General features: G+C 37.4%; 1 protein-coding gene across 4 annotated transcripts in view; it reads left to right on the top strand.

The window, feature by feature from the left end:
* ADGRG2 (adhesion G protein-coupled receptor G2) overlaps positions 1 to 21,758 on the top strand; it is an 85,686-nt gene that overhangs the window by 51,282 nt on the left and 12,646 nt on the right. For all 4 annotated transcript variants that reach the window (XM_072137952.1, XM_072137950.1, XM_072137951.1 and 1 more), the window contains 15 exons: positions 276 to 338; positions 2,961 to 3,023; positions 3,882 to 3,926; positions 5,793 to 5,831; positions 6,246 to 6,268; positions 6,999 to 7,030; positions 7,955 to 7,987; positions 8,987 to 9,102; positions 9,308 to 9,347; positions 12,142 to 12,809; positions 14,474 to 14,666; positions 15,776 to 15,932; positions 16,739 to 16,882; positions 17,739 to 17,867; positions 20,988 to 21,027. In XM_072137952.1, coding sequence (XP_071994053.1) covers positions 276 to 338; positions 2,961 to 3,023; positions 3,882 to 3,926; positions 5,793 to 5,831; positions 6,246 to 6,268; positions 6,999 to 7,030; positions 7,955 to 7,987; positions 8,987 to 9,102; positions 9,308 to 9,347; positions 12,142 to 12,809; positions 14,474 to 14,666; positions 15,776 to 15,932; positions 16,739 to 16,882; positions 17,739 to 17,867; positions 20,988 to 21,027 — 1,785 coding nt within the window. The remainder of the gene's footprint in view (positions 1 to 275; positions 339 to 2,960; positions 3,024 to 3,881; positions 3,927 to 5,792; positions 5,832 to 6,245; positions 6,269 to 6,998; positions 7,031 to 7,954; positions 7,988 to 8,986; positions 9,103 to 9,307; positions 9,348 to 12,141; positions 12,810 to 14,473; positions 14,667 to 15,775; positions 15,933 to 16,738; positions 16,883 to 17,738; positions 17,868 to 20,987; positions 21,028 to 21,758) is intronic.

Below are 21,758 nucleotides of genomic sequence, written 5' to 3'. Positions count from 1 at the left end.
GTGGCCAATGTTATTTACAAGTTGATGAGACCAGATTGGATTTCTTTTGGAGTTGTGTGACCAATGTTTAGTTGCAGTTTGAGTGAAATTTTACAGATTGGGATTTTGGCTACATTTGTGCTGCAATAATATGGTACTGACACCAAAGTGTAGCTTGAGTCTTATAAGTGAGCCTATAACTACCTGAAATCACATTTCCTCATGTTTCAGAATATTCAAGTGTTGTTTTCACAGCATGTTCTGTTCCAATTCTTTGCTCTTTTGATTGATTTCAGAAAATGATACATTCACAAGCAGTAGTACATTTTCATCTACTTCAGTTACAAACATGAATAATGGTGAGTAGTTTAAACCAAAAATCATGTCCTCATTCATGAATGCCTGGTGAAGACCTGATGTTCATGCTTGTATACCAGCAGTTGTTTTCATTGTCAGCATACCATTTGCTTTAGGAGACCCATCCAAATGCTATGGGAGTTACAACAATTGTTAATGCAATAATAAAAGCCAGCTCAGCCTTCTACATGTGCCTGGTTGTTATCACAGAGGCAATAACAGTTAAGGGGCCAGTTCACATCTCTGTTAAGTCTTCAGTTATTTCCTTTGGTTATTTTGAGGCAAAACCAGGTGCAAGTCGTTCCAGTGACTTTAAAGGTCCACACATCCATCCACACGTTCAGTTTTTTAGATGCAGTTTTTAATGTTCAAACCTGGAGTTCAGTGAAAAAGAAGAGGAGCAGCTTTTCTCAATGATATGTTCTCACTAGAGATGAACGAGTATACTTGTCCGAGCTTGATGCTCGTTCAAGTATTAGCGTACTCGAAACGGCTCGGACGAGTATTTCGCCTGCTTAATAACGAGCTTTCACTTAAGTAAACACAGTGAAGAACAGTGAACTTTAAGGATCATTAAGAATCATTTAAGTGAAGAACACAGTGAAGAACACATTGCAGATGTTTCCGTACATCTGCTAACTTATCAGAAGACATTAGTGCAGAAAGGTGTTCTTCACAATAGTATGTGAAGAACAATATGTGTGAAGAACACATTGCAGATGTTTAACACGGGTCATTCTCCTTTTTGAAGTTCCACGAATATTCCATTGAATTAAAAAAACGAAGAAAAAGGACTGACTTCCTTATCTCTCAATAAAATGACACATTTTATTGCAGAGTCTTGGTCCCCTTGAAAAATGCTCAAGTCTCCCATTGACTTCAATGGGGTTCGTTATTCAATACGAGCACTCGAGCATTTTAGTGCTCGCTCATCTCTAGTTCTCACCCATTATGATCCACACCTGCTTTTGGGTTCTAAAACTGCATCTGAAAAACTGAATGTGTGAATGCACCCACAGAGGTAAGATATAATGGAAAGACTCGCAACTGTTCTATGTTCGACCACTTCTGGTTTTGGACCTAACAGAGATGTCAACTAGTACACAAATAAAAAACGTATCTTAGTAAAACGCCAGTCACTCCTCCAGTGAACTCCATATCCTGACTTCCAGAACTTAGTGTTATTTTATATATCAGCTTTAGTGCCTACAACTCAATTATGCTAAAGAACTCCAGCTAAATTAGAGCCCGATATAAAAAATATCTGGAAATCTTGTGTCCTTTTAAATAAAACATTCTTTAGTGGGGTTTGCATATAAAAGATGTGTCCATTTTATTTGGGGTGCTTTCAGTCATAGGTGGTATATTAGTTTTTGTTCCTATACAGTACATGTAATTATTAAAGGAAAACTTATGAACATTTATAAATGTTTACTATTTTTCATATGCTTCCTCCATTCGAATAGCTAAAATAAATTAGCTTTGTTTAGATACCAAATTTCACTACAAAGGGTGAAATTCTGCTGTCAAGTGTCAAAATACCTTGAATTGGTCTTGAAAAGGGTAATAATAGAAGACGAACAAGATTTGTTTTCATGTTTTTTTAACTGTAGTTTAATTATAAAAAGGCTACAGTTAGAAAAAAAAGCTTTAAAGTATCACTAAACTTTCAACAAAAATAAATGAAAGAGCAAATGATAGTAAACCTTGTCATTTACTTTATTAAAGAAATATGTTTCGGTGACCTTCGTTTTATTTGTTTTCCTTATAAGAGCAGTTTGTGTAAATCAGCTTTCTGTCCTGTATCCTGACAGCTGAGAGATAAAGGTGCCTGATAAAGGGTCTAATGTCACTAAGGGTCTAATGTCACTATTTACATACAGCCCTGGATAGTCTAATCTCTCCAAAGAGCTAAAGCATCAAGGGAAATATAATCTAAGTATGGAAATAGTTAAAAGGAATTTGTTTAGAATTGACCATACTCAACTGCAGACACTGCTAGGTATGGACCCTTAAGAGACGTGTAACCATACTTTTTTTCAAATAAACAACTTTTATTGAAGATAGTAAAATCATTGTGTAACCAAATTTTAAGTGTTTTCTCATACCTGTTACTATTAACAACATGCACAAATGTATAATTCCACAGCTCTACAGCGCCACCAACTAACACTGTTTGCAACTTTGTATGGTCAAAACTGCTGACAGATTCCCTTTAACCATTAGCCTCCTTTCCTTATCTCTCTGCTGTGAATTGGATTTCATATACAGTTCTCACTGCAAGAGAATTTTACTATTATCAACTGCACTATTCATTTCTGCAATACAAATGTTCCTTCAAAGGTTTAGTTGCACATTAAAAAAGCCATTTATCTTAATACATCTTCTGAGTAAATTTGGATGAAGCTGCAACAGTGGAGAAACCAATGCTGCTTGGTCTCCTGAAAACGTGAACATAGTCATTTTAGGTCAGGTCAAGTAGACCAGAAAAAAAAATATTCAAAAAATACCATGTACAGTATAGTTATATTGTAAATAGCAGTTAATGAAGTGTCTGCCATACGTGTTATTTTAATAAATCCTCTACAGTTTCTTCAGTTTTAGTTTATACTTCCTTCTTACAGGTAGTACCAGTTGGAGTAGTGGTGTGACATATTTGACCTCTGAGTTCAGCAAAACAACTAGTGGTAAGCAAATATTACTCGTATGAATACAAGCAAGTTGCCATACTTATTTTCTTACTGTAGATCTTATTGCCTTCACTGATTATTGGGACTTTCACCTTCCCAGAGCTACTGCTTACGGCATTCAGTGATATGCTTAACAGCAGCTATGTGGTCATAGACAACAATAGACTTGACCAAGCTATTTGATATCTATGAACAGTTTTCTAGTCATACTTAGTGCTGGGAGTAGGAGTAGATAAGCCATAACATCATATATTGTCAATAGTGAGTGCCTTACAGAAATTCTGAAGTTCTAAAATTGTAAGATGCACAATACAGGAATACAGCATAATACAATGCACAACATCAGTGTGTCCATCATTTGCTTCAAAACAATACTTCCTTTTCCTGAAACAAGTCAAAGCCATAGATGTCTCAGGACTGCACAACGCATGCGTTTGAATCCAGCTGTGTTTCACAGCTGCTTACACTTACAGAAATGACAAAAAATGGATTCAAACCAGCCAAACGCATGGTAATATTCAAAAATGCATGTGCTTTGCTATGTGTTTAAAAATGCACCATGTGACCACAGAATTTAATTAGTGGACAGAAGTATGAAATACAAGTATTTAGTATTTAGCCACTAGGAAGCTGATATCACATTTCAACAGAGATAAAATAGAAAACATATTTTGCACATATTGATCAAAAGAAGAAGGGGCTGTCCAAAGTCCCATTCAATCTGTATTGGTTTGTCCAAATTCTACAAGGATCACCAGTATTTTCACCTACATCAATAGTAAGGCGTCATGACATTATTTTGAATTGGATACTGTGAAAACAATTGTAATATTATTTGTATTTTCTCTGTTACAGGAAACTTGAATTGTACGGACAATGACACTAGTGCATTCCAGAATTGTAAGTGTGATATCCATTACTGATATTAAAGGAGTTTTCCAGGCTAAAAATATTGATGACTACATGTGCAGCACTGGTTAACATGACTAAAAGTGTGTAAACTCAATATATCATCACAGAAAATGGGCTGTTAACTGTAGTCACTCACAACATAGACTGCGTCATCACTTCTGGATAATAGCCCACAGACTGGCTCAGCCACTAGACTGAGAATAGAGAGCTTCCACTAAACCCCCCACCAATCTTATGAGGACAAAAAAAACAATGTCCATGGTCAGCCTGTCATCACAGAATGTGAAGAGCGTTGTGTCACAGGATGACCATATTGCCGGGGATGAAACTATATCATAGCGATAAAGGATATGGATGGAGTTCCTCCTGCCCTACTAACCACCAGCATAGATACTGTAATTGATCACAGTACCGGTGCTGCTGTTTATTGGGGAAGCAGGAACTGCATGTATCATATATCACTATGATACAAGGAGCTCCGCAATCACGGACGGACCACAACAATGTGTTTTAGCCCCTAGAATAGGATATCAATATCTTTATCCAATCCATATTGAAGATGAAACAAAAAAACTCATCTCAATGCAAAATGAGATTCAGGCCATTCATGGCTACAACATGGTAAATTTATGCTCTATAACAAAACGCAATATGTTTAACAAATTACTACATATTTTTGTAAGGTAATTCTTTTCACTCAACCAGTATGTGATATAATGCTCTTGCTGCTCAAGGCCACCATCAGAGTGTGCTTCCTAAATATAGATTTATATAGCTGCTATTGAGCTCCACTATAATTCCCACCTAAGGCCCTGTATGATCTGCTTACATAGTACTGCTTTGTAGTAGATCATGTTTATAAAGTTCCTTTTAATATGTACATTGTATGGGTGGTTCATGAGCCATCTGACACATTTAGGCCTCATACACAATATGTATGCTACCGAAGGGTGGGATCTGGGCACAGAATACATTCGGACTGGAGAAGTGGAGGGCTGAGCATTGCTCATCCTTTCCCTCTCCATAGAGACGTTTGGAGCCTGGCTGAACATACGGAAAATAGTTATTGGCTCTAAGATCTTCAATAGCTATTGACTCCAAGCTTATTCGGAGGGTATGAAGGCTTATGGTAAAATTAGTTTTGTCCAGTCCCTCTTTCACACATCATATACTAAACAACTAAATAACGTTATCATTATGGCATTTAAGGGGCCTTATATAGTTAATTTGTTCATGGCTGTAGGTAGACCACTTCTAATATGATTATGCATATGAATTCCAAAAAAACGATTACATTATAATACTTGTATTCAACTGCAGACCAGTCTAAAAATAGAATATGACTTGCAGTATGTAATTCCATTGAGTCACAAGGAGTAGTTAAAAACACCACCCAAAAAGAGGGCATGTTGTGTAGAAATTAATGTTGTATTCCCTGATTGTGTCTCAACACCACCAAATGTACAATAGTTAAGTAGCTTTTCTAACTTTGTATGAGCTTATAAGTAATGCATTATTCCCAGACATTCATGCTTTCCACCATAACAAAACACATGTGCTGTAAGTTAATAGGAAATCAACATGTTTCAGTTATGTCAAAATAATATTAAGTACTATTTTCTATTAAAATGATCTAGAAATCTTTTAAAATCTGATTTATTAAAATAAAGACCTACTAAATCACTTTAACGTATGGTTTACACCTATCTCTCCAGCTGTGTGTTTAGTACTGAGGTTCAGATCAGATAGTTTCCTTGGAGCAGAACGAAAAAAATCAAATGTTCTGCCTTATTTTACAATATTTCTTTATTTACTTTAACTCTACTCATGGGTTTATTACATCTTTATTTCCAGGGCAATCGGATATCTGCAAGAATTGTAGTAACGGCACAGGTATATTCTTTATATAATTGATTTAACAAACATAATAAGTGGTTTAACGTAATCAGGAAGTCAGTTTTCCAGTTTACACGGCATAAAAAAGTCACAATTCTTGGAGCTAATGGTTAAGATGCTGTGATCCTGGCGGTCTTGGTGGTCTTGGCACAGGCAGGACCTGTTGTAGAATTCATCTTGGTACATGATTATGTGCAGGTTACACTAAGGAACTGGTGCCTCTTAGTATATCCTTTGCATTGTGCGCCTGTCAGGGGATTTTGTATCCTTCAGGTAAATCATTTTACTATAACTAATAGAACATTTAAATTGCATAGCTGCTTTATTCACTTCTTTGCATTTTTCAATATCTTTTCTTTTGCTGCTACATCATTTTAAGTAATTCTTTTGTATGTTTTCATTTTTTAACAGCATATGAGATCATCTTAAAGACGGTAAGGGTTTTTCCATTTCTAATAATTGTTATTCTCTGGTGATTGTTCCTCAATCTCAAATTCTGAACATATCTCCAAACACAAATACACAGAAGAATGTAAAGTATGTTAAGTTTTAGTTGTTTCAGTTGAGTAAAACATACATAGATACTCAGTTTTTTTTTGTACTGAAACATGAAAATGACAAAGCAAATTCTTTAAAAAACAGTAGTGTTTCTTCAAATCTTGGCCTGAGCAGACAGGAAGTCCTCTCCCTCTCCACTTCCTGTGCTTACCAGAGTGCTGTCCCTTTTACTGCTTGGTGTATTTAGCAGTGAGAACTGCAGATCTTGTCGCCATTTCACGCACACCACGATGGGTGGGGCCGTGCACAAATGGGCAGATCCAACATAGACAAAATCAGAAAACTTTTAGGGAACTATTTAACTGGTGGGAGAAGCCAGATTTAAGCTAGGAAGCCTACACTGCACATTTCAACAAAGGCACAAGGGGGATAAGGTTTATTATGCCTGTTAAAGCAATGACAATTCCCCTTAAAATACTAAAATTGTATAAGACACAAAATAATTAATTAATTATACATTTTATATTAAAATCAAGAGGACATCCTTTACAATATATATATATATATATATATATATATATACACATATTTAGTACTTAATGGGGGTCTACATGTAGTAATATATGCCTGCATTAAATTCTAAAATGTTTATAACTCTTTTTACAGGATTGTGGGCTTGATAACAGTACAATAACTAGGTAAGTTTCATCACTAACTTTAATTTATTTTTTTTCCTACATTTTTGAAGGGTTGTGTAAAGCTTCTTAAAAAGGAGTCAAACTTTTCTGATTTTACCATCAAAGATGGTATAATCAAAGATACTTAAAATTCAATATTAATATAAATACTATTACATATGCATGCTGACAGTCAAAAATAGCTTGATGTTATATATTCACAATGCTTTAGATTGGTGGTTTGACACATGGCATTCAAAGCATTGAAATGCCTTAAGCCAAATCCAAACCCAGTTTGTTCTTAATGGGGCTCATTTACTAAGGGCTCCACGGCCGCACTTTCATCGGGTTTCGTGAATTTTTCCGTTTTTGCAGTCGCGCCGGCTCCACTTAACAGAAATCAGGAGCGTGGCCTACGGGCAACCCGATAGATTCGGAAAAACCGCAGAATTTAAAAAACGAAAAGTGTTGCAAGATCAAGTACTTACATGCACCGAAAAGAAGCAGGTGAACTCCGGCGGACCTCGGCGCAGCAGCGACACCTACTGGATATCGGGCACACGACCTTAGTGAATCCTGGCAGGACCCGAATCCACGTCGGACAACACGCCGCGGGATCGCGACAGGACCGGGTAAGTTAATGTGCCACAATGTGTTCACAGGGATTAAAATTTATTTGTAGGGGCTTGTTGATATGTTGGTAAACAAGAAAATCCCCTTCATTTCTCTATATTCTTTAATACTAATTAAATACGGTGGTTTAAAGTGATGAAAACATGTATTACACAATATTTTGTACAATACTCATATGCAACATATTCACTTCAACAGCATTTCATGTACAACTTCATGTGCTATAAGTATAAACCCTTATTGTATTGTTGTGGTCTCATTGTAAATTAATTCTGTATATGTAACATATTGTTGTGCTTTTTTCCTCATCAGATATATTCATAGTTATAACTTCACTAGTTTCTTGTAAGTATGTTTATATCCATCATTTATAACTTTTTTTTTCTATTATTAATTATGAGTCTATTGGTTGCTACTGTATCTCATTTCCAAATATAGTTTAAAGAGCAACGGTCAGCTCTGTTTGGGACACTAAGCCCGGTCAGGTCATTATAATGGTTTAGTTCTCCATATCACACTTTATATGGAGTCTGCGGACGCATTAAACAAAACAACAAATTTTGGCTTCAATTCCGGACCGACGTGAATAAAAAATGTTATATATACGGCTACGGACAACATTGAGCTGATGGTTTGGATATAAAATTAGGAAAAATCATCATTTATCAGATCTTTTACTTATTAAAAAAGATTTTCAGGGATTTTCTTAAATAGTGATCTCAATAACCATGAAATAAATTACCAGGTTCTAATAACTTACAGTATTTATCGTGTCTTGCTTAATCTTAAAAACACAAATGGAAGGGAACCTGTCAGTTGCCTTTTACATTCTAAATCCTCCCCAGTATCTTACATTGCTGCTACTGGGTTTCTTCTATTGTGCATGATTGAACTTCACATATTCCAGCATCTGTTTGGCTAATAATGACAATGTCCAATTCCCGGGACTGTGTAACTAGGATACTGTATATTTTGCCTGCAGAATAAAGTTGTAGTAAACATACAGAAGAAAAGCATGTCAAAAATAAAAAGTCTACAATTACCTGCAATGGAAGGTCACGACTAGTAACTGACCCCAGATTGTGGTACTGTTTATAATAAAGTTTCTGTACAGTCTTTCTTTGTGGTTTTCGATAACCACTTCTTGGTATATTCAATGGGAATTTTCAGTATATTGAGGCTACATCAACATCAGTGGCCACTACTGCTATAAACACTGTAACAACTTAAAACCACTACAGAAAAGAGACCTTCCAATCTCTTCTAATCTCAAACAAGTCTTTATTATTCTTTATATGTGTTTATATTGTGTTTTCTTTGTGTTTTTTGTTTTTTATTAAATAGTGTACACAACTGCAGCGTCTTGGTATATGGAATAAATGAAACATTCAGTGAAATTTGTCAGATACTGAAAAAAATAGAGGCTGTTGCCAGCTTAATTCAGGCTGTAAAGAAAGTAGGTAAGTAGTACTTACCATAAACATTTTGCTTTATGGAGTAGGCTTTTTCCTACTTTTCATATATTAGTGTGCAGGAAGATGGTATCCCCTACCATACTACTATGAAAATATACAATTACCTGTCATATAGTTTGACTACATATTTAAGATAGGAGGGGATGTTGAGTTTAGTAAAATGACTAATTCTCCCTAATATTTCCTATAGATTATAATTGCTGTTGCCAGGACTGTTTATTCTTCACCTGGTAAGCTCCATTTACCCTTCATTCTTTCGTTTGTTGAAAACCATGTTGTTACCGTTGTTACTAACCTGCACTAGGACAAGCACCTATCAATAGATAGTTTATAAAATACACATAGTACACAACATATACAGTATTATATTGCATCTTGCATATACCCATAGCTTAAGATTTCTATGCTAGTGACAACGATAAGGCTCTGCTCACATCTGTAATGTATGCGGCATGGTGTGCATTTAATTCAACACTAAGGACTTCTAATCATGGATCTAGATCAGTCCTTAAAGTGGTATTCCCATTTCAGCAAGTTACACCTGTGTAACCATGGTCAGATTTCTGTCCACTGAAAGTAAAGAAGATTTCTATAAAATGACAGCAAGCAGAGATCCAGAAAACCATGAGGAATTGATACAGAAAGTATATTGGACAATTGTATAATTTTTTCATCATATAAATAATAACATAAATTTGCCAAAATGGGAATACTCCTTGTAAGGAAATTTCCCATCAAAATCTATCAGTATAACCCAGGGGCAGTTACTCATTGATCAAGATACCATGACTGTGGTAATTGTCTTATATTTGTTATCCATGGCCTCCTTCTTTCAAAAATCAACTCTTAAAATTATGCTATGAGCAAGAAGGGCTCTGGGGGTGTTATCAGAGCCTCAGCTTTATAAGCTGTTACACTTTATCCCCCTCTGTTCCTCCAGCACTGTGCTACTTCACAGTGTAACAGCCTATAAAGTCAGAGTACGGGGGAAAAGAAAAATAAACAAACATAAACTTGTTAGGTATTTACTTGTCCCAAAAAGCCCACTAGGAGTGAGCCCATAACGGAAAACAGTGCCTCAACGTGTGAATCGCCACTTTTTCTCACCAAAAACTTGCCCAGTCCCAAAAATGGTAGAAATTAAAACTTCAGATTGTCATGCAAAAATGACACCTCACAATGGTCCATAATTATTAGCATCAGAAATGGGTAAAACAACATTCTTTTAAAAACCTTATACAGCCTTTATAAAGTCAATTTGGTATTCTTGTTATCATATCGACCCAAAGAATAAAGTAGAAGTTTCATTTGGAGTGAACAGTGAAAAATCTAAAAACAGAACCCGCAAGAAAATTACACAAATGCATTTTTCTGTCAATTTCTCCAAATTTGGAATTTTTTTTTGCAGCTTTCCAGTGCATGAAATGGAATATAAAAAGTATTACGCATAAAACAAGCCCTCACACGGCTCTGTATGTAGAAAAAATTCATCTCCGCAGAACAGCTTGATCTTTAGTGAGGAAGAAAGGAGTTCATGTATCATATCTCACTATGATACAAGGAGTCCTGTCTTCTACACGGGGGTATGTCAGTAAATTCCGGCCAGTGTGCTTTTACGGACCAACCACACTGGTCTACAGCCAGCCTAAAGCAAATTTTAGGCTTTCGTTATTATTCTGCTATACTTTTGTGTTAAAGAATAACATAACAACAACTAAATAGGGAAGTTATCCCTTCTCCTTCCACCCTACATAGGGTTACATCTACAGAAGGCTCCTTTAGGTCCCGTTTCTGTCCATTGTTACAGGAAAGTTGATTCAGTCTGCTGTTACAAATAACAGAACTGTGCAGTATGAAAAAGTGGCTAAACGTTATTGGGGACCTAGTGTTAAAGGGATCCTGCCTCGTCTCCAGCGAGATACAGCTATGTCAGTGAGCTGACGTCAATGAGGAGGTGGAATCCGGTGTGAGCTAACATGACCCAGGAGCAGACATTTTTTTTAATTTGAATCAAGAGCGGGACTTCTGGGGCACGTTGGCAGGGAGCCGGGTTCTTTAGTATAATGCCTATATTATTTGATCTACACATCCCACCAGCACATATGCTTTTGTTATGTTATGGGCTTTTGGAACATGGGATAAACATAAAATAGTGCGTTGGTGACCTTTAAGAAGGAAAGTAATCACTTTTTACCATTGATTTCTGCAAAGATTGTTAAAAACTTTTTTCTTTCTCTTGTTAATAAACCGCTTATACTCTATGCTCCTGTTTAGCCTCAGATTGTGGCCTGTGCACATTCATTTTCCTGCTGTGCTCGTGACCGGTGATGTGTATACAAACAGAGGCTGGCAGTGATGAGCGGCACTGTGCCATGCGGAGAGAGATGAACATAAGCGGTTTATTATTTTAATAGTCCTTACAGCCATATAAAAACGTTTTTTATTCCTAGACAACCCCTCATAAGGTAGACCTGTAAATACCCTCTGTATACATTGGAGCAGAGCATTTCTAAAGTAATCGGTAATGTGAACTCAGTCTTTCACATTACAGCTGGTAAGGGTATATACAGAGACTTCCTCACACCAAATATTGGATTACATTAAAACAAGTAATAATAAGACTCAGGGTTGGCTCAAGGTTGCAGTAGGCCCCTGGGTGACAGAGCCTCAGTTGGCCCCATTGCAGTGAACTCACATGGCGGCAATAAAAATTCAGAAACCGAAACAGTCTCCTGTTCCCTAAAATATTCCATAGTTTATAATTCCGAACAGTCCTCTAATGGTTATTTTATATACAGCCCCCCTCACCCCCTATGGATTCATTAGATACAGCCCCTTTCACCCTCATTCATTATGAAGAGCCTTATGTGGATTCCCTCCCATAAGCCCTGGGCCCAGGCACTTGCCCGGGTATGCACAGTGCTAGCGCCGGCCCTGGTGAGACTTAGAGGAAGGAACACAACCATTAGAGAGCTACTGCATACTAAACCTCTTATAATTGTAAGCTTGTTATTGGTTTTGCAGCATCCCCATTGGTGAAGACTGTCTGAATGGCGCCATTGGTGGCAATAATGGCGGAAGTGGAGGAAATGTTACCATACAGTACACAGCTTTGGAAAGCACCGGTATAACATTTGGCACTGCTTACAGTGGACCATCTGTAACTTCATCAAAAGGATCTAGTGCAACTGTGAATATTATATCTAATGCAACCATAGATGCTGGACTAAGTACAACTATTGGCAATACAAAACTGACAAGTGATGTCACATTAACAATTAACAGTAAATCAGAAACCACACTAAACCATGGGAATACAACAGCAAATAGTGGACCTAATACAACATATAACCGTGCAACTACGCCAGGTATAAATATATCAGGAGACCAAGGAGCAATGACAACTAGCAATAAGGAACTTAATGGAACATTTAGCACTGAATCTCAGACAACAGACACTCTACACCAGACAACTCTTGACATTGAATCTCATATTACAACAGGTACAACTACAAATAAGGGATCTAATACAACAAATAGTGGTATAACAGGGACTACACACAATACCACTATTAATACTGGACCCATATCAACCTCTCATAGTGGATCTGAAACAACATATTGGAGCAATCATAATGTAACAAGTGTTTCCAGCACCTCAATTATCACTACAATATTGAACAACATCACAGGTAAATCTTAAACATTCTTTTGTTTAATTTTTTATATACATCTAATGCCAGGAATACAAAATAATATTGATATATCTATTATTTTTTTTTGTTTAATTATATATATATATATATATTTGATTATTCAGTATACATGACTTTACTTGTTTATTTTAGGAAATTTCTATTTCGGCTAGGGCTGATAATTATTCATCATACAGATTATCAGGTTTTGACAGTAACCAATTTGGCCCACAGTTGTTGGTTGGACATAACTCAGTTCAGTTTCCAGCAAAACTTTGCCTTCCCCAACATATGACACAACAGTTTTAAATGTGACAACATTTTTGACAAAGTAATATGTTCCTAAGTCCTCCTTTTGCTTTGCCTTTCTTCCTTATTTAATTTCAAAATAGGTTTATTGATCAAGAAGTATAAAGACGCCTTACAATAGAACCGGCATAACATAAGTATTAGGAGGAGGGAGAAAGGGGCACACAGGGTTGGGAGGGGGGGGGTGGGGGGTATGAGAGAGAATAAGGCTTTAAAGGAAACCTACCACTTGAAGTGGTAGGTGTAAGAGGGAAATACCAAGCACCCGCTCAGGGTGAGCTGGTGCCGGAGCTTATTTTTGTTAGTGTTTTACATCGCTGTATCGCGGTTTAAAACACTTTTTACACTTTATAGCCGAAGCTGAACCCTGAGCTGGTGCTCGGTATTTCCTTCTTATACCTACCACTTCAAGTAGTAGGTTTCCTTTAACACAAGATTGGTGTAAGTGTAATAAGTGAAGAAGTTTGTGATGGTAGGGGACTCATATGAGCCATGAAGTGTGGGGATACATATTAGCAAGTCGGCTGGTACATAGTAGGCTTTGTTATCTTAGGTTACCTTTAGCTAGTGTTGTGCAGCAGTGTATTATTATTATTTAGGAAATAAGGCAGCCTGTCATTACGGCTGATTTGTCATCCAATAAAAGTTAAATTAAGAGTAATCCAAAAGTCTTACATTTTAAAAATGGTATTCAACATTTTTCATTAATTCAATTGTATTCAAAAATATCAATTTGGTATCTCTGTAATCATATTGCTTCACAGAATAAGAGTAAAAAAGGTTTTTACAGGACAATAAATGATACAAGCAAAACTTGTATTGAAATAGTGCACTGACCTGCCCTGGACATTGTATGGAATTGTGGTTGATGGGTGTCATTGCAACATGCAGTTTGCCCTGTAGAAAGAAAATCTCCATATACAGGCAGTCCCCGGGTTACATACAAGATAGGGTCTGTAGGTTTGTTCTTAAGTTGAATTTGTATATAAGTCGGAACTGTATATTTTATCATTGTAATCCCAGCCAGAACTTTTTTGGTTTCTGTGACAATTGGATTTTAAAAGTGTTGGGTTGTCATAAGAATCAGGATTAACACTAAAGCCTCATTACAGACACCTGTGATAACTGTTACAGCTGTTTATTATGGCCTAGGGCTAAAGTACAATAAATTACCAATATCCAGTAGACCGTTTGTAACTAGGGGTTGTATGTAAGTCATGTGTTCTTAAGTAGGGGACTGCCTGTAGTTATGAAAACATTAACAAAATGTTGGCATTTAGACAATGGGAAAATGATGAAGGGTTAAATGTGTTGCCTAATATTCCTATATCTTTTTTTCTTCTTGTTCAAAGATGAAGACTTGCAAAATATGATTGAAATGATCAAATCTGGAAATATCAATTCATCCACTGTAGACCTCATGGTGTCCAAACTAGAAACACTGTTACTTGGAAAAGTAAATCGTACTACAGCCGATATGTTGCTCGGTGTTTTAAACTCATTTTTAAATGTTTCTCAAACTCTTCTTGGACCAGTCTCTAACAGGTAATTCAGTCTGTATAAGTGGTAGGCATCTCTCCTAAGTCATTATACTTCCATATAACACTTAGGTTACATGAACATGTTTTACATTTACTTGGTTTCAATTAGATACAGAAGGACATTGAGACCGCTCTGACCCATGTTGTGCCATATGGTATTAAAGATTAAAGGCCCAAGCTATGTGTAAAAGTGTAATTTTCTCTATACATTTGAATAATTACTTAGTAATTGTGAATGAGTGTGTCAATCAGTGATAAGGACCACCCTCAGGACTCCTAAAGAAAGAAAGATAAAGTTAATTGTGCCCCACAGAAATTCTATTCTCTTCTCCTGTCACGCACAGATAGGATGAACAATGGTAATGGTTTTCTCTCTGATTTTACCCCATTAAACTGCCAGCCACCTCAGGTAGGGTATAACATTCCCCTTCTAGAATCCCCTCTTTTATTTGAAATCTCACTTTAACTTGTAAAATATCTTCTCCAAAGTCGTGTGAAAATGAACAGAAAAATGTCATAGGTTTCCAAGTCTGATGGGATCTGATATATGAGATTCTTATCTTTATTTTGACACTACAATAGAACTGAAGATGGTGTCAAGTGACACTCTTCCGGCAGCCTCTAAACTTGACTCATCTCAGGCAAATATGACTCTTCTTACCTATTTTTTACACGACTTTGAAGGAGATTGTGGTAAGTAAAGGGGAGAGATTTCAGACAAAAGAGTGAATCCTAGAAAGGACATGTCATACCCTTCATACCCTAGTTTGGGGTAAATTCTGGTTTCATGTTCTCTTTAAGCACATGGATGGTTTGTATGATTCTAATACTACAAAATACTATATAAAATGACAAGTGTCTCCAACTTTTAGGCAACTGCAGTATCAGATAGCTTTCCTTCACAATAAAAGTCAGTGGCAGACCAATACAGTTGTATGCTACACCTGCCCCTGTATATGTTTCTTTTCTTTCCCTTCAAGACCCATAGAGTATAGCGGGGATTTTATCTGCAAACTACTTTTCTGTAAAATGCCATTTATGGATTTCAGTATACAATGATCGAAAAAATGTATAATTTTTTTGGAAATGTGTTTTTTTTTCTTTTTTTTATAGATTAATTAAAATAGTGGATAAAGTTGGCTTACAGTTGACTTTCCCCGGAGAATCTATTAATCTCACCTCTCAGTCGTTGGCACTGGCAGTGAATAAAGTCAACGCCAGCTCTTTTGCAGGAACATCATTTGGTGTTGATTCATCATCTGGTCTACAGGTAGGATATCTTTATTTGTGTGGAGGCTGTAAAAAAGAGCTATACATACCTTCATCCAGCGCTCCGGTACAGTGACAAGGGACCATACTATGGTTATGTAAAGTCCATAGCCGGCTGCTCCAGGTGTAGGTACTGCCTGCAGTCTGTGAAATGCTGGTGTGACTACTGTGCCTTGATGGCCCGGTGCGCCTGAGAGAGGCAAGTATAGCTACTTGTTTATTCTGACTTGTTAATTCCGTACAGCTTTTTATATGCAGCAGTCGCCTCATTTACATCACAGACAATCAGGATTCAAATTGACAATAATACCTCTATAGAAATCTTTCAACTACTGAAAATAGATGATGTAACACCTTCTATCTGGACAGAGAATGCCTAAAAACTCTCCATAGCCCTCTGTTGGTCAGCTCCAGATAATTGCTGCCTACGAAATTCAAAAAGTTGTCAGTGCTCTGCTCTATAAATATATTGTTAAATATTTGTCCCAAATCTATATTTAACAATATATTTACAGAGTAGAGCACTGACAACCTTTTTGAATTTTGTGAATTTTGGCTGATGTGGGAGTGGGCCTAGTCAGTGGCTCCTTTGGCTATTAACCCTTTTTTCCCAGGTATTGAAAATTGCTGCCTGTGGCCACAAGGATGCTGTAAAGCATGACTCCAAGTGCTGTTACTGGTACTCGGGCAAACTCTATAATCATGGCAGAGAATAAAAGAAAATCTAAAATCATATTGGAATAAGTGATACATTTTGCAAAATAAAATTACTATATTATTTAATTGTTAACTGTTTTGATTTCAAAGGTGTCTTTGGGTTCCCAAGCACAAGCAAACAGCGATGGATCAATTCTTCTTCCTGCTTCCTTACTCAAGGACTTATCCCCTGGTGATAAAAAGGACGCCTCCAGTGTGCAGTTTAACTATTATGCAAAGACTTCCTTTTTTGAGGTAAACTGAAAAACTTTATTATGACAGAATGTTTGTCAAATTGGTTAGTCCATTACCAGTCTGGATTGTCAGCAATGATCATTCTACAATATACTACAATAGAGTTGGATTACAGAATATTGTATGTGCAATGATAGAAAAACAAAGTAAATTTTTTTTCTTCCAAAAATCACTATAATTTGACTAGAATTTAAATATAGGTAGGTAAAATAAATGAATGAACATGTTATATCACCACATCCCAAAATGCCTTTTCTATTAAAAGATAAACCGAATCAACCAAAGTCTCCCTTACCACAAATGTAAAGTGACCATATAAAAAAGAGAGGGTAGAGTGTATGTATATATATATATATATATATATATATATATATATCTATCTATCAACAGTGTGTAAGCACTACCACATTCTATAATAGTATCAAATGGCAAGGATAGTTTAAGTAACCTGGTGGGTGAGAAGAAATTTGCATTGAGCTCAGCTTGAAATGGAGAAACGTCCAATCGCAGCAAAAAAAAGACCAATGAAGCAGCCCTCACCGATCAATTCTTCTTTATTTTACATAAGCCATAGAACATGTCATGAAGAACCAGCGACGGACTGTTTTGCGCACTTCTGCACTTCGTCTAGCCGTAGATGCATGGCTAGACGAAGCGCAGGGGTGCGCTAAATGGTCTTTTTTCGCTCTAATAAATAAATACTCTGTCTAGTGTGTCTACTGATTGTAGATTATGTATGTGTTCAATGCAGAACACTTTATTATATACCAAATGAGGAATATTACTATCATGTAAAAATTTTTAAGATTTCAAGCCTTCATTTTGTTTTAATATTTGTATCCCTTTTATTCATCAGGATTCATCACTTAATGCTAGCCAACAATTGGTGAGCAAAGTGATCTCATCAAGTGTTGCAAACCTTTCAATAACTAATCTAAGTGAAAATATTAGCATAACACTGAAGACATTATCAAAGAATAGCTCAGTAAGTATTCTGCTATATGTGTGGTAAAAGTTACTGATGTCCTTTAATTCCATAAAGTTTCTATAAAGAAAGGTCACAACTTGGTACCAGCTCCCAGCGGAACCCTTTTTTTTCTTTTTGCAGCATCGGTTATATGTGTAAGTAGGGCTTTACCGTGCTATACAGGCCCAACCTGGTCCCCCAGCATTTTCTATCTTGCCCACCCCTGTGTTTACTGTACTGGGCCCCCTCTTTCACTTTATATTTTCCATACAGGCCCCCCAGCATTTTCTATCTTGCCCCCCCCCTTCCTGCATTTACTGTACTGGGCCCTCTCTTTCACTTTGTATTTTCCATACAGGTCCTCCCCCCTGTTCCCCCAGCTTTTACTATACTGCCCACCCCTCCACACCTGCATAAAAAAAAAATACTCACCTCTGGCTCCTGTCTTCATGCTTCAGGGCTGTCTGGAAGTGGATGCGCGGCAGCATGATGACCACGGGCAGCAGATCCAGGCTCAGAGTGGGACGTGTGCCAGGATTTCTCCCGTCAAGTCTCACAGATGGCAGCTAGCAGCTAACAATGCTAGTGTAAGCCGCTGTAATAGTACTTGAGCGACCGATACCCGACCGCATTGAGTGCTATTATTGTCACCGGCAGGGGCCTCCAAATGAACGGAGACCCCTGACATAGTGGCAGGTGTTGGGGGCCCATCGTTGGATTTACCTGTCCACCAGATTGACCCTGCCTGTTGTTATCTGTGTAGCAGGGTTATACCATGCTGTGTATGTACCATGTTGTCATCTGTGTAGCAGGGTTATACCATGCTGTGTATATGTTATGTTGTCATCTGTGTAGCAGGGCTATACCATGCTGTGTATATGTTATGTTGTTATCTGTATAGCAGGGCTATACCATGCTGTGTATGTACCATGTTGCTATCTGTTTAGCAGGGCTAGAAAATGGTCTCTCTGTTTCTCTATGTGCCTGTAATTTGTGAAATGCTGGTGAAGGGGTTGTCAGTAAAGGTACATTTATGTACAGGAGGGGATAACTTCTTTAAAATGCAACTTGTGTTAGAATGTCTGAAAACCCCATTTATAGTTTAAACCAGTGATGGCGAACCTTTTGGAGACAGAGTGCCCAACCTACAACCAAAACCTACTTTTGTGTCGCAAAGTGCCAACATGACAATTAAAGACCTGAGTGAAGTTGGCCCCCCCACCTTGTTTGAATCAAACAAAATTGGTGTCAAACGTTTGTGCTGGTTTGTGCAGCAGAAATTTTTGTTTGTGCCGCTATTGTTTTTAAGATTTTAATGAAAGTTTCCAGAGGTCATCAGAGGTCAACCAGCCCCACACTTTTCCCAAATCAAACAAAACTGGGACCAAACAATTCTGCTACGTTTGTGCTGCTCAAATTTGTGTTTGTGCTGCTTTTGTTTTGAATATATGAACAAAAAATTAAAGTTCAAAAGTTCAACCAGCCCCCTCCACATTAACTGAATCAAATAAAACTGGTGTCAAACATTAGTGCTACGTTTGTGCTGGCTTGTGCAGCAAAAATTTTCGTTTGTGCCGCTATCTTTTTTAATATATTCATACTTTTTTTTGCAGAGGTCATTAGAGTTCATTTCTTCCAAAGTACAATGGGGCAGATTTATTAAGCTGTCTGAAAGTCAGAATATTTCTAGTTGCCCAGGGCAACCAATCACAGCTCAGCTTTCATTTCACCAGTGCTCATGAATATTTTAAAAGGGAACTGTGATTGGTTGCCATGGGCAACTAGAAATATTCTGACTTTCAGACAGCTTGATAAATCTGCCCCAATGTGTTTTCTAGCTCCCCCTGGTGATCAAGCCAGATAAGTGTCACTAGGTGTGTTTTTTACCAGTTCATCCTAAACACCTTAAACATCTTAACATACCTTAAAAATTATAGCGGCACGAAAATTGTTGCTGCACCAACCAGCACAAACGTAGCACTAACGTTTGACACCAGTTTTGTTTGATTCGGTTAATGTGGGGGGGCTGGTTGAACTTTTGCACTTTAATTTTTTGTTCATATACTCAAGACAAAAGCAGTACAAACAAAAATTTGAGCAGCACAAACCAGCACAAACGTAGCAGAATTGTTTGGTCCCAGTTTTGTTTGATTTGGGCAATGTGGTGGGGCTGGTTGACCTCTGATGACCTCTGGAAACTTTCATTAAAATCTTAAAAACAATAGTGGCACAAATGAAATTTTCTGCTGCACAAACCAGCACAAACGTAGCACAAATGTTTGACACCAATTTTGCTTGATTTGAACAAGGTGGGGGGGCCAACTTCACTCGGGTCAATTAAAGCAGTAACCTATTGATCCCAGTTGTATCACAAGTTTCAACCATATTGACGTCCTGAGGACACTAATACAATAGAAAGAAGATGGAGAAATTTGGATTATAGCTTCCTTCCAGAGTCCCCTGAAGAGGAAGAATCAGGGGACCCGGAGCAGGAGCTCCAACGATAATCCATCTCTGTCCACACCTTCTCGCTTCTAGTGTAGTCCTGGCAGCCAAGGAGGTGTTGCTTTAAAATAGCACTGAGCGTAGCACTTAAGCCTTCTTCCTGTGATCCAAGACAGCCATGGGTCTTGGATTGCAGGAGTATGGCTTGAGTCACGTCTAGCAAATTCTGTGCTGGGGTGAAGGCCTGGGTGCCCACAGAAAGGGCTCCGAGTGCCACCTCTGGCACGCGTGCCATAGGTTCGCCACCAATAGTTTAAATAGTATTTTATCTACAGTATCCTTCATTAAAAAGAAAACTTAGCTTAGCTTCAGATCCATGCGTCCTACCGTGGAACCCCAAACAAAAAAAAAACCTCTTTGTGGGAGTTCCATTTCAAATACCAGGTATAGTACATGTGAACAAAGTAATCTGTAATACATAGGTATATGTTGATCCCTGTACTAACCCTGCCCAGCTTGTCCTGATCAATACCAGACCATTCCAATTGTATTCTAATGCAGTGCCTATGAAGTTAAGACAGACAGGATTAGCTGTGAGGTCACTGAGGGTTTATTTCTAAAATCAATCATTTTATTGTGTCATCAAAGGAAATAACATGATAAAATATTAAGTCTCTGCTTATGTTTCCACAGGATACAAGGAACTGTGTATTTTGGGACTTTAATAAAAACAGTAAGTATTCCACATTGAGGCAGATATCAATCTCTCATTACTGTACACTATGAGACAACTTGGCAGGGTGATAAGTAACAGACCCAGACTTTGATGTTTCCAATCAAGAACAAGTTTAGTAAAATAATGTACATGTGTGTCCTCTGTTATTTTTTCTCTAGGCCTGACAAACCCAGATATTTATTTGCAAGATACTGCAGTAAGCATAGTGATATCCCATATGTGTCTATTAGGCCTAGGATTGTTTTAAGAATTGAAGCCTCTCAAAGTTTTTTTTGTTTGTGTTTACATCTACCATCTTATGAAGTATGGATAAACCAGGGTCACTTACTCATAGATCCAGGCACAGTGACTGTGGTAATCTTCTTGTCTTTGTTATCCATGCCTCCTTCCTTCTAAAATAAACTTTTATTTTTATGTTTCCAGAGCCCCTCAGTGGTATATTTTCATAGGCTGTTACAATGAGCATGATTACAGAGCACAATGATAGACCTGCTCTGTTTATTGTAACAGCAAGTTAAACGACATCAATGAAGGGCTCTGGTAACACCCCCCAGAGCCCCTCAGGCTCATTAGCAAAATTATACAAGTATATTTTAGTAGGAAGAAGGGATAACAAATGCAAGAAGATTTTCACAGTCATGGCGCCTGGATCTATGAGTAAGTGTCTCTGGTGTATCATGCTTCATTTTGATGTCCTTTAAGTAAAGCATTCTTGAAAACCCACTGGT

The sequence above is a fragment of the Engystomops pustulosus genome, chromosome 2, assembly GCF_040894005.1.
Source record: "Engystomops pustulosus chromosome 2, aEngPut4.maternal, whole genome shotgun sequence".
In the NCBI taxonomy this organism is placed as follows: Eukaryota; Metazoa; Chordata; class Amphibia; order Anura; family Leptodactylidae; genus Engystomops; species Engystomops pustulosus.
The sequence above is the reverse complement of the archived record's forward strand: the minus strand, read 5'-3'. Positions and strand labels throughout refer to the sequence as shown.